The sequence below is a fragment of the Microcaecilia unicolor genome, chromosome 6, assembly GCF_901765095.1.
Source record: "Microcaecilia unicolor chromosome 6, aMicUni1.1, whole genome shotgun sequence".
NCBI classification, from domain to species: Eukaryota; Metazoa; Chordata; class Amphibia; order Gymnophiona; family Siphonopidae; genus Microcaecilia; species Microcaecilia unicolor.
The window spans coordinates 122,342,599-122,359,334 of record NC_044036.1 but is presented as its reverse complement, the minus strand read 5'-3'; the positions used below and the strand labels follow the sequence as shown (position 1 = coordinate 122,359,334).

Here is a 16,736-nt window from a genome sequence, read left to right as displayed (position 1 = left end):
CAAATGAAAAGCAGAAACCACCATGTAAAGAAATGAGGGCACCATCAAGCCTCAGTAAAGCACAGGGGCAGTTAGAAGATAATGCCTAAAACTCTGAAATCCTTGCTGAACAAATTACCACCAACAAATGAACCTTCAATGTCAGATCCTTCAGAATTGCCCTGCAAAGTGGCTCAAATGGAGACTCCCCAGGGCCATGCAAATTCAAGGACCCTGTTTACTGTGTTGTAGGCGTGCAAACTTTTTAGATTGCGCTAATGATAGAGACACCTATAGGAATATGTTGGGTGTCTTTGTCGTTAGCGTATGCTAAAACATTTGCACGCTTACAGCGCAGCTTAGTAAACAGGGCCCCAAATTAGTTAAAAAGTGAGCTGAAGGAAACTATTAGAGCTAAAAGAAAATCCTTCAGAAAATGGTAGAAGGATCTGACTGAAAATAATAGGAAACAGCATAAGGAATGACAAGTCAAATGCAAAGTGCTGATAAAGGAAGGCAAAGAGAAACTTTGAAAAGAAGATTGCATTAGAGGCAAAATCATTAGGTATTAGAAACAAGAAGCTGGCAAAAGAATCGGACCGCTAGATGACCAGGGAGTAAAAGGAGTATCTATGGAAGACAAGGCCATAGTAGAGAGATTAAATTAATTCTTTACTTCGGTCTTCACTGAGGAAGGTATAGGGATGATACCAGTGCCAGAAATTCATTGCTGATGAGTCAGTCTTTTTTGCCTCACTTTTATGTCTACTTATTCTTGCACTAGTTATATACAATTTGGACTATTGTAACTCTCTTATTGCAGGTCTACCTTTACAGAATATAAAGCATCTACAACTCATTCAATCGACAGCAGTTAAACTACTGCACAATGCAAAATGTTTTGAATGTGTCACTCCTCTTCTGGTATCTGAACACTAGCTTCCTATTTCAACCCATATAAAGTTCAAGATTCTACTGCTGGTCTATATATCTAGGGCACCTTCTGCCCCTTCCCCCCTTCCCAACCATATTAAGGTTCTTATTGCTTACTCTCCTTTGCGTTGCCTTAGGTCGGCTGATGATAATTTTCTTTCCTTACCACTACCTTCTCTCATCCACCTTACTACTACTCAAGATTCTGCTTTTAGCTATTTAGGCCCTAAACTCGGGAATGAGCTTCCCTGTCAGGTTTGGGATCAACCCACTATTGCATCTTTCAGAAATCACCTTTTCAGAACTGCATTTATTTATTGGGATTTATTAAATGCCTTTATGAAGAGATTCACCCAAGGCATTTGCTCTTCCATCATAACTTTTCCCATGTACTTTGCTTTTGGGTTTTTCTGCCTTTTTCCTTCCCCACTTTCCCTTTCCCCACTCCGTGGTGTGCCTTTCATCCTTTAAATCCCTTCTTCTTTCTCTTTTTTTTTCTTATTTTTCTCTTTTTTTTCTTATTTTTCTCTTTTCTATCTGTATAGTTCACCTGTTTTTGTAAACCGCATTGAAGCCTATGTTAGGCCCCATGCGATATATCAAGCATGTGAAATTAAAAAAATTAAACTGAATCAAATCTCAGTTAATCTGGAAGATGTAATGGGGCAATTTGCCAAATTGAAGAGTAGCAAATTGCCTGGACCATATGGTATACATCCCAGAGTACTGATAGAATTGAAAAAATGAACTTACAGAGCTGCTGTTAGTAATATACAATTTATCTTTAAAATCCAGCATGATACCGGATGATTGGAGGGTGGCCAAAGTAAAAAGGGGTCCAGAAGTGATCCGGGAAATTATAGACCAGTGAGCCTGACATCATTCCTGGGTAAAATGGTAGAAACTATTTTATAAAGATCAAAATTACAGAGTATATACGTAGGCATGGATTCATGAGACAAAGCCAACATGGATTTAGTCAAGGGAAGTCTTGTCTCACTAATCTACTACAGTGGGGGAAATAAGTATTTGATCCCTTGCTGATTTTGTAAGTTTGCCCACTGACAAAGACATGAGCAGCCCATAATTGAAGGGTAGGTTATTGGTAACAGTGAGAGATAGCACATCACAAATTAAATCCGGAAAATCACATTGTGGAAAGTATATGAATTTATTTGCATTCTGCAGAGGGAAATAAGTATTTAATCCCTCTGGCAAACAAGACCTAATACTTGGTGGCAAAACCCTTGTTGGCAAGCACAGCGGTCAGACGTCTTCTGTAGTTGATGATGAGGTTTGCACACATGTCAGGAGGAATTTTGGTCCACTCCTCTTTGCAGATCATCTCTAAATCATTAAGAGTTCTGGGCTGTCGCTTGGCAACTCGCAGCTTCAGCTCCCTCCATAAGTTTTCAATGGGATTAAGGTCTGGTGACTGGCTAGGCCACTCCATGACCCTAATGTGCTTCTTCCTGAGCCACTCCTTTGTTGCCTTGGCTGTATGTTTTGGGTCATTGTCGTGCTGGAAGACCCAGCCACGACCCATTTTTAAGGCCCTGGCGGAGGGAAGGAGGTTGTCACTCAGAATTGTACGGTACATGGCCCCATCCATTCTCCCATTGATGCGGTGAAGTAGTCCTGTGCCCTTAGCAGAGAAACACCCCCAAAACATAACATTTCCACCTCCATGCTTGACAGTGGGGACGGTGTTCTTTGGGTCATAGGCAGCATTTCTCTTCCTCCAAACACGGCGAGTTAAGTTCATGCCAAAGAGCTCAATTTTGTCTCATCTGACCACAGCACCTTCTCCCAATCACTCTCGGCATCATCCAGGTGTTCACTGGCAAACTTCAGACGGGCCGTCACATGTGCCTTCCGGAGCAGGGGGACCTTGCGGGCACTGCAGGATTGCAATCCGTTATGTCGTAATGTGTTACCAATGGTTTTCGTGGTGACAGTGGTCCCAGCTGCCTTGAGATCATTGACAAGTTCCCCCCTTGTAGTTGTAGGCTGATTTCTAACCTTCCTCATGATCAAGGATACCCCACGAGGTGAGATTTTGCGTGGAGCCCCAGATCTTTGTCGATTGACAGTCATTTTGTACTTCTTCCATTTTCTTACTATGGCACCAACAGTTGTCTCCTTCTCGCCCAGCGTCTTACTGATGGTTTTGTAGCCCATTCCAGCCTTGTGCAGGTGTATGATCTTGTCCCTGACATCCTTAGACAGCTCCTTGCTCTTGGCCATTTTGTAGAGGTTAGAGTCTGACTGATTCACTGAGTCTGTGGACAGGTGTCTTTCATACAGGTGACCATTGCCGACAGCTGTCTGTCATGCAGGTAACGAGTTGATTTGGAGCATCTACCTGGTCTGTAGGGGCCAGATCTCTTACTGGTTGGTGGGGGATCAAATACTTATTTCCCTCTGCAGAATGCAAATAAATTCATATACTTTCCACAATGTGATTTTCCGGATTTAATTTGTGATGTGCTATCTCTCACTGTTACCAATAACCTACCCTTCAATTATGGGCTGCTCATGTCTTTGTCAGTGGGCAAACTTACAAAATCAGCAAGGGATCAAATACTTATTTCCCCCACTGTATGTTTCTTTGAAGGAGTAAATAAACATGTGGATAAAGGTGAGCCGGTCAATATTGTATATCTGGATTTTCAAAAGGCATTTGACAAAGTACCTCATGAACGACTCCTGAGGAAATTAGAAAGTCATTGGATAGGAGGTGGTAATCTATTGTGGATTAAGAGCTGGATAAAAGATAGAAAACAGAGAGTAGGGTTATATTGTCAGTATTCTCCATGGAGAAGGGTAGATAGTGGGGTTCCCTAGGGGTCTGTGCTGGGACCACTGCTTTTTAACATTCATAAATGATCTAGAGATGGGAATATCAGTGAGGTAATTAAATTTGCTGATATTTACTCTTTTGGGATCTTGCCAAGTTCTTGTGACCTGGATTGACCATGGTTGGAAACGGGACACTGGCGCCGATGGACCTTCAGTGTGTCCCAGTATGGCAACTCTTATGTTATGTTCAGGAGGGAAAGACCACCCACACTTGGGAATGAAACGATACTCCTTTTGAGGAGCCAGACCACATCTAGATGAAAGGCAAGATAAGCTACCTTAAGCCACACCCAAATGCAGTCCAGTACCACCACTTGCACCTTCAGGGAATTGAATTGACAGCCAAACCTTTCTTGAAGTTGTCCTGTATAAAGCCCAGAGCTGAGGAAGGGAAACTTGGAACAGTTGAATATCTTAGTCGTCACACTACACCTCAAATTCTCTAGACTCCGCACATAAGCCACTAAGTCTCCCCATTCTGGATCTGAAATAAGGTGGCTAAGACTGCAGCCAGATAATCTTACATCTTGCCCCTTCAAGATCTCCTGTGGCAGACAAACCACCTGAAGCTGAACCAGGCCCATGTGCTACAGCCATCTTGGTCAGAACAGGGCCACCAACAAAACTAAGCTGGGGTATGTCACAAAGAGCCAATCCCGCAGAAGCCATGGGGGAGAAACATGCAGGAAACCTGACAGGGACCACTTTGAAACAGTGAGTCCAGTCTGGTTGATCCCTGTTACTTCCAATGACTGAAGAAGTAAGGGATCAGATCCATGACTGGAGCTCTTCGCCAGCTCTTAAAGAGGGGGAGAGAGCACCTTTGACATCACCCTCTCAAGTCCAAAGCTTGCCTGCTGAGAGTCTGCTTGAACATTGAGACTGCAATATGTGTTACCAACACCACCACAAAGTGAGACTGCCCAGCTAAAAAGGAGAGATGCCTCCTAGGTCGCTGTCACTTATTGTTCCTAGGCCCTGGCTATGGCGTTGTTGGATAGGCTCCTGATGGGCTTACCCTGAACCACTGACTTGAAAGCTTGCAGCACTATCTGAATTGCCCTCATCTCCAAACAATTTATGGGTCAGCCACTGCAGATTCGAGATATGTTTTTGGCCAGGTTCTGGGAGTTCAACTATCAGGATAGGCTGGCTGAGCATTGTAGCTCTGCATCCGGGGAGACCACTGCTTTAACAGCATCATCTGCATTGGACTTGAGCATTCGGATCTAGTGCCCATCTTGATTACCACCATCAAGCTCCAAAACTTGCATGTAGTGCCAGCCATGGAGCACTCTAGTCTTGAGCAGTGTCTTTACCTGCCATTGCAGCTTGAGCAATCTGAGTCTGGAAGACTTTCACTCTCTTCATATTGAAGCAAGCTCTGAGGAGCTCCAGCATTTGAGAGGGAATTAGCTTTCATTTTAAAGTTGACTACCCATCCAAGGAACTGCAACAGTTATACCATACAAGTGGTCTATTGCGTGCTCTCATCCTCCAGTTTCACTCTGAAGAACATAAAAACTTTATTATTTAAAAATATGTATTATAGTCAGTTTTCTAATTGTGATTGATTGTTATAATTCCCAGAAATTTGTCCTGGGGTTTTGGGGTTTGTTTGTTTTTAATGTCTGTGACCCACTTAGAACGAAAAGATGGTAGCGAGATATAAGCATAAATATAATGTAATGATGAGCCATTTATCTGGGTACAGATGCACCGAGATCCCTTCTTTATGTAGTGTTACTACCACCACAAACATGACCTTGGAAAAGGTGCATAGAACCATGGTGAGACCTAAGACTGATAATGTCCTTAGGACTGAGAACCTCCGCAAACACTGGTAATCTTCAAACCAGAATGTTAAACTAAGCTTCTTTGAAGTCCAGAGATGTCAAATACATCACCATAATGACGGAACACAGGGTCTCCATGTCTAAATGGGAAATTTGCAGTGCTGAGTTTGACACTGATCCTACTTTTTTCAGCACCACAAGATAAATGGAGTAGCATCTCAGGCCAGAGCTCCCTGGACACTGGAACCACCGCTTACAGGCATAACATTCTCCAATAGCCATCCTCTTGACCAGAACCCTGCAGATCAAGATCATAAATAAGTGAAGGGATGGGAAAATTCAAGGACATTCTCCACCTCAATATGTCCATGACCCATGGGTCCAACATAAGGGTCCACTTCTTGAGGAAAGCAGACAGCTTGCCCCCATCCTTTCACCTGAGGAGGGGACTCCTGACTCATCATTGCAAGCTCCTCCGGCTCACTGTTGTGGGGAACTGGCCTTTCATCTGTCTTGTAAGGTTGAATACCTTACCGGATACTGGTGTTGCTGTCTCAAAGCCTTGCCCAGGTGGTAACATTTTGCTTCCTGAAAACACTGCTTCCTAGAGCCAGATCTCGAGATCTCCCTTCACTTGCTCTCTGCTAGATATTAGGGCTTAACCACCACCCCCCCCCCCACCCCCCCCCTTGGTCCTTGATAACTTCTCAAGGTCCTCCCTAAAGATAAGCTTCATACAAAATGGGAGATTTTGTTAAACTTGGACTTCAAGGTAGCATCAGCTGTCCTGTTTTATAGCCATAAAAGCTGACGAGCCAAGACCACAATGCCCATGGTAGAGGTCCTCATGAGGTCATACAAAGCATTTCTCACATTTGCTAAGCTTGGTTCCAGATGTGCTACCTCTCTTGTGGTTAGACCTTCCTTCAAGAAGTCTGTGGGCATCCTCTGAGCACAGCACAGGATAAGCCCTAGATATAACTATATTACATACTGACTTCTGCAGTCTCAAGGCTGCAACCTGAAAGGCCTGCTTTAACAGGACTTCAATCCTATGGTCTTGCAGACGATCATCTTGATTGCCCTGTAATCAAAGCATCCAACTTCAGGTCTCACACCTTCATCTTGGCTTTGCTCAAACGTGTTCCACTTAGCTAAAATCAGGGCCTGCATCACTTGATGAACTGGAAAGAGTTTGGAGGGCTTTCTCAGATCTCTAAAACTAAATCCCCTATTTCCAAGTCCCTTGATGCTAGGGCAATGATGGTGAACCTTTCAGAGACCTAGTGCCCAAACAGCAACCCAAAATCTAATTATTTATCGAGAAGTGCTGGTACTCATTATGGGCGGGGTCACCACATATGACTCCACCCCTATGATAGCCACACACACCCTTCCACCAGCCATGGTGCATATAAACAGACATCACTGAAAATATTATACTAGAATAGGAGAAAAAAATAACATGATTTTCTTTCATTATAAATCATTTTTGTAAGTTGTTACAGCTCCTTGAGGGTCCCGTGCCATAGGTTCGCCATCACCGTGCTAGAGTGTGTCATAACTTGGTCTATCAGCTGGCAGCAGTTTGGTTATGTTGGGCTGTCGATGAGTCACCCTCATCTCTTCTGGAAGTGCACCAAACAGAATCTTCTCTGGACTGCATATCCCAGTCCTCAGGGGACTTATAAGTGTGGCTTTTTCCAGGGCCTGGAGTCTCTCCCGTGAGAGGAACAAGCCCCTTCTCAGGACTAAAACAAGGGGGCTCCCTGAGCCTGACACATCAAGAAAGCTTGATGCTTCAAAAGCAAAGAAAACCTAATGCCTGAAATCCTGTACACACAGCCCTGTCTTCTGCTCCTCCCCCCACCCCACGTCAATTTTAAGGGTGTAGCTAAGGTTCTCCGAGGACAAGCAGGCTGCTTGTTCTCACGACTGGGGTGACGTCCGCGGCAGCCCCCACCAACCGGAAAGAAGCTTCGCGGGACGGTCGGCACGCAGGGCACGCCCACCGCGCATGCGCGGCCGTCTTCCCGCCCGTGCGCGACCGCTCCCGCCAGTTCCTTTTTTTTCCGCGCCTGGAGAGAGTCGTGTTTTGCGCTCTCTCTGTTCAGCCGCCGGATCGTTCGATCGCGTATACGCGGATCGTGCTTTTTTTCTAACTTTATCGGTTTTAGTTACCGCCCGGTTTCCTTTTCAAAAAAAAAAAAAAAAAAAAGAAACCCTGCGCGTGTGGGACACGCGCTCCCTTTTTTTTTTCCCTCTCTTCCAGCGGGGACGCCACATTGCGGCCTAGTGGCCGCTCGGTCGTTTGGTTTTCGTGGTGTGATTTTTGCCGCCATTGACGACTTTGACTTCGCCGACGCGATTTTTCCGTCGATGTCCTCGAAGGTCCCGAGTGGATTTAAAAAGTGTGGTCGCTGCGGCCGGCCGATCTCGCAGACCGACACCCACGCTTGGTGCCTCCAGTGCCTCGGGCCGGAGCACAATCTCAAGTCGTGTTCTTTGTGTCTCGGTCTCCGGAAACGGACCCAGGTTGCGAGGCAAGTTCTGCGGGACCGTCTTTTTGGAACTTGCGCCGGCCCCTCGACGTCGACCTCGAAGGCATCGGTATCGACGCCCGGCCCTTCGGTACCGGTATCGATGCCCGAGACTTCGGCACCGATGGCAGCGACCCCAGGAGAACAGGGCCCGCCGGTCCTCCGGTGAGGGTGGGGGTGAGAGGCCGCGTGGGCAGTCGGCCCCGGTCACGCCCTCAGCTCGTGGGCAGCGGGACCGAACCCTGTCTGACCCGGTACCTCGAGACCGAGGGGGATCGACCTCCTCCTCCTCCATGCCCTCCGGCGCCGGTGACGTGCATCGGAAGAAAGACAAGAAGCGTCGTCACCGGTCGCCTTCGGTGCATCCCGATGTCGGAGAGGAGACGACGCCGAAGCGTCATCGTCGTGAGGAGAGGTCTCCGTCGGTTGTGGAGGTACCGACGCGTCGGGGTTCCGGCACCTCGGTGCCGTCTCCTGGCCCCCAGCAGCTTCCGGCACCGACACCCTTACCGGCCCCACCGCCTTTCCCGGCAGCGGGCCTGGACGAGTGCCTCAGAGCCATCCTTCCGGGGATCCTGGAAGGGCTGATGCGCCAGGCTGTGCCGGCGCCGGGGGTGCTTGCGCCCTCGGCGCCGATGACTGTGGCGCCGGCGAGCTCTAGCCCGGCGCCGGGGCTGTCGACACCGCCGCCGCTTGCGGTGCCGGTCTCGACCGCCACGCAGGTGGAGTCGACGTCGATGGAGGGAGCTCCGTCCCCGCCGGCGCGGGAGTCCACCACTCGATGACACCGAGACCTCGGTGCCTCGACGTCGAGCCGGGCCCGGTACAGGACTCAGCTACATGAGCTAATGTCCGATACCGAGGATGAGGACTCGTGGGGGGAAGAGGAGGACCCTAGATATTTCTCCTCAGAGGAGTCTACGGGCCTTCCCTCGGACCCCACGTCTTCACCGGAGAGGAAGCTCTCACCTCCTGAGAGTCTCTCCTTTGCCTCCTTTGTGCGGGATATGTCTATCAGCATTCCCTTCCCCGTGGTCTCTGTGGAAGAGCCGAGCGCCGAGATGCTCGAGGTCCTCGACTATCCATCACCACCTAGAGAGTCCTCCACGGTGCCGCTGCACAATGTCCTGAAGGAGACGCTGCTCCGGAACTGGGTGCGACCATTAACTAACCCCACCATTCCCAAGAAAGCAGAGTCCCAGTACAGGATCCACTCTGACCCAGAGCTCATGCGGCCCCAATTGCCCCATGACTCAGCGGTCGTGGATTCTGCTCTCAAGAGGGCACGGAGTTCGAGGGATACCGCCTCGGCGCCCCCTGGGCGGGAGTCTCGCACTCTGGACTCGTTTGGGAGGAAGGCCTACCAATCCTCCATGCTCGTGACCCGCATCCAGTCATACCTGCTCTATATGAGCATCCACATGCGGACCTATGTGCAACAGCTGGCGGACCTGGTCGAGAAGCTCCCGCCGGAGCAGTCCAGGCCTTATCAGGAGGTGGTCAGGCAGCTGAAGGCGTGCAGAAAGTTCCTGTCCAGGGGTATTTTTGACACCTGTGACGTGGCATCTCGTGCTGCGGCCCAAGGTATAGTGATGCGCAGGCTCTCATGGCTGCGTGCCTCTGACCTGGACAACCGCACCCAGCAGAGACTGGCTGACGTCCCTTGCCGGGGGGATAACATTTTTGGTGAGAAGGTCGAGCAGATGGTGGACCAACTGCATCAGCGGGAAACCGCTCTCGACAAGCTCTCCCACCGGGCGCCTTCAGCACCCACCTCCACAGGTGGACGTTTTTCCCGGGCCCGGCAGGCTGCACCCTATTCTTTTGCGAAGCGTAGGTACAACCAGCCGGCCCGAAGGCCTCGTCAGGCACAGGGACAGCCCCAGCGCGCTCGTTCTCGTCAACAGTGTGCGCCTAAGCAGCCCCCTGCGCCTCCACAGCAAAAGCCGGGGACGGGCTTTTGACTGGATCCACGGGAACATAGCCGCCCTACAAGTGTCCGTACCGGACGATCTGCCGGTCGGAGGGAGGTTAAAATTCTTTCACCAAAGGTGGCCTCTCATAACCTCCGACCAGTGGGTTCTCCAAATAGTGCGGTGCGGATACGCCCTGAATTTGGCCTCCCTGCCTCCAAATTGTCCCCCGGGAGCCCAGTCTTTCAGCTCCCATCACAAGCAGGTACTTGCAGAGGAACTCTCCGCCCTTCTCAGCGCCAATGCGGTCGAGCCCGTACCACCCGGGCAGGAAGGGCAGGGATTCTATTCCAGGTACTTCCTTGTGGAAAAGAAAACAGGGGGGATGCGTCCCATCCTAGACCTGAGAGGCCTGAACAGATTCCTGGTCAAAGAAAAGTTCAGGATGCTTTCCTTGGGCACCCTTCTGCCAATGATTCAGAAAAACGATTGGCTATGTTCCCTGGATTTAAAGGACGCATATACTCACATACCGATACTGCCAGCTCACAGACAGTATCTCAGATTCCGCCTGGGCGCACGGCACTTTCAGTATTGTGTGCTGCCCTTTGGGCTCGCCTCTGCCCCACGAGTGTTTACCAAGTGCCTCGTGGTGGTAGCGGCCTACCTACGCAAGCTGGGAGTGCACGTGTTCCCATATCTCGACGATTGGCTGGTCAAGAGCACCTCGGAGGCAGGAGCCCTCCGGTCCATGCAGTGCACTATTCACCTTCTGGAGCTGCTGGGGTTTGTGATAAATTACCCAAAGTCCCATCTCCAGCCAACTCAGTCTCTGGAATTCATAGGAGCGCTGCTGAATTCCCAGACGGCTCAGGCCTACCTTCCCGAAGCGAGGGCCACCAATCTCTTGGCCCTGGCTTCGCAGACCAGAGCGTCTCAGCAGATCACAGCTCGGCAGATGTTGAGACTTCTGGGTCATATGGCCTCCACAGTTCATGTGACTCCCATGGCTCGTCTTCACATGAGATCTGCTCAATGGACCCTAGCTTCCCAGTGGTTCCAAGCCACCGGGAATCTAGAAGATGTCATCCGCCTCTCCACCAGTTGCCGCACTTCACTGCTCTGGTGGACCATCCGGACCAATTTGACCCTGGGACGTCCATTCCAAATTCCGCAGCCCACGAAAGTGCTGACGACGGATGCATCTCGCCTGGGGTGGGGAGCCCATGTCGATGGGCTTCACACCCAGGGTCTGTGGTCCCTCCAGGAAAAGGATCTGCAGATCAACCTCCTGGAGCTCCGAGCGATCTGGAACGCACTGAAGGCTTTCAGAGATCGGCTGTCCTGCCAAATTATCCAAATTCGGACAGACAATCAGGTTGCAATGTATTACGTCAACAAGCAGGGGGGCACCGGATCTCGCCCCCTGTGTCAGGAGGCCGTCGGGATGTGGCGTTGGGCGTGTCGGTTCGGCATGCTCCTCCAAGCCACGTACCTGGCAGGCGTAAACAACAGTCTGGCCGACAGACTGAGCAGAGTAATGCAACCGCACGAGTGGTCTCTCCATGCCAGAGTGGTACGCAAGATCTTCCGAGCGTGGGGCACCCCCTCGGTGGACCTTTTCGCCTCTCAGACCAACCACAAGCTGCCTCTGTTCTGTTCCAGACTTCAGGCACACGGCAGGCTAGCGTCGGACGCCTTTCTCCTTCATTGGGGGACCGGCCTCCTGTATGCTTATCCTCCCATACCTTTGGTGGGGAAGACCTTACTGAAGCTCAAGCAAGACCGCGGCACCATGATTCTGATAGCGCCCTTTTGGCCCCGTCAGATCTGGTTCCCTCTTCTTCTGGAGTTGTCCTCAGAAGAACCGTGGAGATTGGAGTGTTTTCCGACTCTCATTTCGCAGAACGACGGAGCGTTGCTGCACCCCAACCTTCAATCCCTGGCTCTCACGGCCTGGATGTTGAGGGCGTAGACTTTGCTGCGTTGGGTCTGTCTGAGGGTGTCTCCCGGGTCTTGCTTGCCTCTAGGAAGGATTCCACTAAAAAGAGTTACTTTTTCAAGTGGAAGAGGTTTGTCGTGTGGTGTGAGAGCAAGGCCCTAGAACCTCGTTCTTGCCCTGCACACAACCTGCTTGAATACCTTCTGCACTTATCAGAGTCTGGCCTCAAGACCAACTCAGTAAGGAATCACCTTAGTGCGATTAGTGCTTACCATTATCGTGTGGAAGGTAAAGCCATCTCTGGAGAGCCTTTAGTCGTTCGATTCATGCGAGGCTTGCTTTTGTCAAAGCCCCCTATCAAGCCTCCCACAGTGTCATGGGATCTCAACGTCGTCCTCACCCAGCTGATGAAACCTCCTTTTGAGCCACTGAATTCCTGCCATCTGAAGTACTTGACCTGGAAGGTCATTTTCTTGGTGGCAGTTACTTCAGCCCGTAGGGTCAGTGAGCTTCAAGCCCTGGTAGCTCATGCTCCATATACCAAATTTCATCACAACAGAGTAGTGCTCCGCACCCACCCAAAGTTCCTGCCGAAGGTGGTGTCGGAGTTCCATCTTAACCAGTCAATTGTCTTGCCAACATTCTTCCCCAGGCCGCATACCCGCCCTGTTGAACGTCAGTTGCACACATTGGACTGCTAGAGAGCATTGGCCTTCTACTTGGAGCGGACACAGCCCCACAGACAGTCCGCCCAATTGTTTGTTTCTTTCGACCCTAACAGGCTAGGGGTCGCTGTCGGGAAACGCACCATCTCCAATTGGCTAGCAGATTGCATTTCCTTCACTTACGCCCAGGCTGGGCTGGCTCTTGAGGGTCATGTCACGGCTCATAGTGTCAGAGCCATGGCAGCGTCAGTGGCCCACTTGAAGTCAGCCACTATTGAAGAGATTTGCAAGGCTGCGACGTGGTCATCTGTCCACACATTCACATCACATTACTGCCTCCAGCAGGATACCCGACGCGACAGTCGGTTCGGGCAGTCGGTGCTGCAGAATCTGTTTGGGGTGTAAATCCAACTCCACCCTCCAGGACCCGAATTTATTCTGGTCAGGCTGCACTCTCAGTTAGTTGTTCTTCGTAGGTCAATTTTCTGTTATACCCTCGCCGTTGCGAGGTTCAATTGACCTGGGTTCTTGTTTTGAGTGAGCCTGAGAGCTAGGGATACCCCAGTCGTGAGAACAAGCAGCCTGCTTGTCCTCGGAGAAAGTGAATGATACATACCTGTAGCAGGTGTTCTCCGAGGACAGCAGGCTGATTGTTCTCACCTACCCTCCCTCCTCCCCTTTGGAGTTGTGTGTTTCATCTTTTGCTAGTCATTCAACTGGCGGGAGCGGTCGCGCACGGGCGGGAAGACGGCCGCGCATGCGCGGTGGGCGTGCCCTGCGTGCCGACCGTCCCGCGAAGCTTCTTTCCGGTTGGTGGGGGCTGCCGCGGACGTCACCCCAGTCGTGAGAACAATCAGCCTGCTGTCCTCGGAGAACACCTGCTACAGGTATGTATCATTCACTATCTCAACTTTGCTCACAATAAAACAGTGAGAATTTCTATACTGTTGTGTCTAGTAGAAGCTCCCTGAGGTGCTCAAATTGCATTGTTGGCTTGAGACCAAGTCCCCTTCCCTCTAGAGGCAGTCTGGCCCACTGGAGGAGCATATGCATCTGCCCTGCAGTGGTATGAGGTCCATTGCCCCAAGCTTCCTCAGAGGTCACTGCAGGAGGAGCAGTACTTGGGAGTGTTCACTGGGAACCTCCATGCCACATCACTGCATCCTCCTAACAGCTTTCAACTAGAATTAGATTGATTGTCGTGATTGTTCGGGTCTGAGTAAGTGGAATTGGTGTTTCAGCCATCATGCTGTGTCTTTCTTCAGGGTACTCTGAAGTAAGCCACAGCACAATGGCTGAAATGGTTCCACTTATTCAGATGCGGCAAGACCCAGACAACTGCAACAATCATGACGCCAGCCATGGAAGCTTAAGAGAACAGAATAAAAAAATTAAATTACTCTAATTTCTTCCTGTGTCATCTCTGCATTTGGTGGGTAGATATGAACCGTGCCACTCACAGATCTTGACTGACCCAGCTGAGCTGCTGAAAGTCCAATGCCACTAGCAATGCATACCCATCCTTGGATTCCTTTCTCATGTTCTCTGGAGCTGGGGTTGCCACTACTTTGACGCATACCACTTCTCTCCTGGAGCAGCAAGAAGGGCTGTTTTAATTTCCTACCCTTTATCCACTCTGTTCCTCTCCTTCCACCAGCATCTTTAAGTACTACTTCTCTTTTTTTGTTTCTCAAAACTTCAAAGTGGCTGGGGGGCAGCAGGAGGTGATGAAAGGAGGGAGAAGGGAGACAAGAGGCCTAGACCCCTCCAGGGTTTCCTGCAACGGCAGACAGAGGATCTGAATACTCCTTGCCTGCCCAGACTGAACCTGGGGTACTAACTTTCCAGCCAGGCCCGGAAGATAGCTCAACACTATGGTCCAGAAAATGCTACACCTATATCTGTCTGCCATTTGCTGGAGGCAAAGGATACTGACCCAGTTGGAGATGCGTGGAGGCGTATTTTCAAAGCACCTATGGAACTTTGTTGTGGTGACTATATAGGACACCATGGGGCTCATTTTCAAAGCACTTAGCCTTACAAACACCACAAACCAAGTACAAAACTCAATTCAAGTATCAGCTGTCTGAACTCTAGTACGCTTGCTACACAATGGGAGCACTTCATAATATTTTATAAATGAAATGAAGCCTATCAGTGTAATACTAGTGCTATTTAGTGCTCGCTTACCTGCACTTGAATAAAATGACAAACCGTGAGCCTAAATAGCACACATCAAGCTCCTCTCATTTTTTATTTTATAATTCCTTTAAACTTGTGCTCAAACTTGTGTTAAAGTGCACAAAAATGTGTATCCAGTTCGAAAATGTGCCTCAAAGTCATAAATATAAGTAGCCCATAAACTTTAAAAAAACAAAACTTGCAACTTATCTCCTGTGTCATGCAGGTTAAAAAAAAAAAAAAAAGACGCAATCCAACAAAGGACCCCATTTTGCTTTCTTCAGGGGCCTGTATAAATTTTCCTGGTCTCTGCAGATATCTATATAGATGCCCTATATAATACAGTATATACGTATGTTATAAGTAAATGTTTTTCCTTTTCCTCTTTTTTTTATTTTTTTATTTTTTGTGGAGATGAGAGATGGGAAGCATCTGAGTACTACTGTTCAAGTTCATCCAAGAGCTGCAGTGGGAACTTGGAGATTTCCTGTTGAGCTCAGAATGGTGGCGGTGCCATAACAGGTCTTTGTAAGCCACATTGATCCTGCAAATAGGTGGGAAAATGTGGGATACAAGTGCAATAAATAATAATGTTCAAATACCTCCTGAGAAACAGAAGGATCATGTAGTGCCCTGAACTAGTATTTATGCTCTTTAATTTCTGTGTTTTATGAAGTTTCAGGCATGTCAGTAGATGAGATTTCTCTGACTTCAACTCCAAGACGCTCTTCAGGAGCACCGCAATCTGTGTCAACCCCTGTGCCTGTCTCAGTGGTAGAGTCCACAGAAGCAGTGGGAGCCAAAGCTGCACTGAAACAGGTAAAGAGAAGTAATGCTTTACCAGGAGAGAAGGACAGGGAACAGTAACAGTAAAGCAATTTACAGAACGTTATTAGAAAATTTAAGATGAAATGGGGGCCTAAAGATTGGGATAGCCTGAGGTGGGGGAGGTATGAAAACTAGGGCTGCATTTTGATTAAAATTTTAATCACTATTAATGGCGCAATTTAAATTTTAATCACAATGGCGCAATTAAAGGTATGTTGGGGGTGTTTTTCCACTTCAGCTCCTTGAAACTCTGGGCAAGTCACTTAACCCTCCATTGCCCAGAGTCACAAGGAGCTGCAATGGGGAAGAAAAAAAAAAATACATACCTTTAATCGCTCAGTTACTCATAGCCCTAAAAAAATTAAAGAATAAAAAGTGATAAAAAGATAAGAAATACAAAATATAAATTGAAAAATTACAAATTAAAGAATCTAAAACAGCATGTAGAATAGCTATAAACAGCCGTAGTTTTCACAGCCTACTTCTTAAAAGCAAGCCTAATGAAAACTTGACCTGTTTGCAGCCCTTTGGAACACAGCATGTTCCTAGAAGCTAAAATGTTATCCAACATTCATGCGTCCCTAATCCATGTTTGCTATATATTCAACCAATTTGTTGGGAGATGCCTTGTGTTGACCCATTTACTCTAAGGACAATCAGAAATATAATATTGGTTTAAGTGGGCCTTTGCTCTGACCTAGTTTGTCAGTCCATAAGCTCTTAGTTGAGGAAACATCTTAATGTCTAGCACTTCTGAAAATCTTATTTAAGAACATAGCACCCTGTTGACGACGGCAATGGCAATTAATGCTCATAAGTATGAAGCAGGTTCCCAGAGAGTATGTTCATTGCTTGTTGCTCATTTACAGGGATAAATGGTGGCTTTCTGATTTCTGTACAGCTGATAACGATTTATAGACTTCTTCTCCAAGAACTTGTCCAAACACTTTAACACCCAGATATGTTAACTGCCTTGACCATATCATTAGAACCCAATTCCATACCTCAGTTATACACTGAGTGAAAATAATACCTTCTCCAGTTTGTTTTAAATGTGATTCATGGAGTATCCCCTAGTCTGAAAACTTAGTCTGAAT

The 16,736-nt window shown here is 48.5% G+C and overlaps 1 protein-coding gene across 5 annotated transcripts in view; it reads left to right on the top strand.

Annotated features, from left to right (window-relative positions):
• TPR (translocated promoter region, nuclear basket protein) overlaps positions 1 to 16,736 on the top strand; it is a 247,582-nt gene that overhangs the window by 73,103 nt on the left and 157,743 nt on the right. For all 5 annotated transcript variants that reach the window (XM_030205416.1, XM_030205413.1, XM_030205412.1 and 2 more), the window contains exon 16: positions 15,488 to 15,630. In XM_030205416.1, the coding sequence (XP_030061276.1) occupies positions 15,488 to 15,630 (143 nt within the window). The remainder of the gene's footprint in view (positions 1 to 15,487; positions 15,631 to 16,736) is intronic.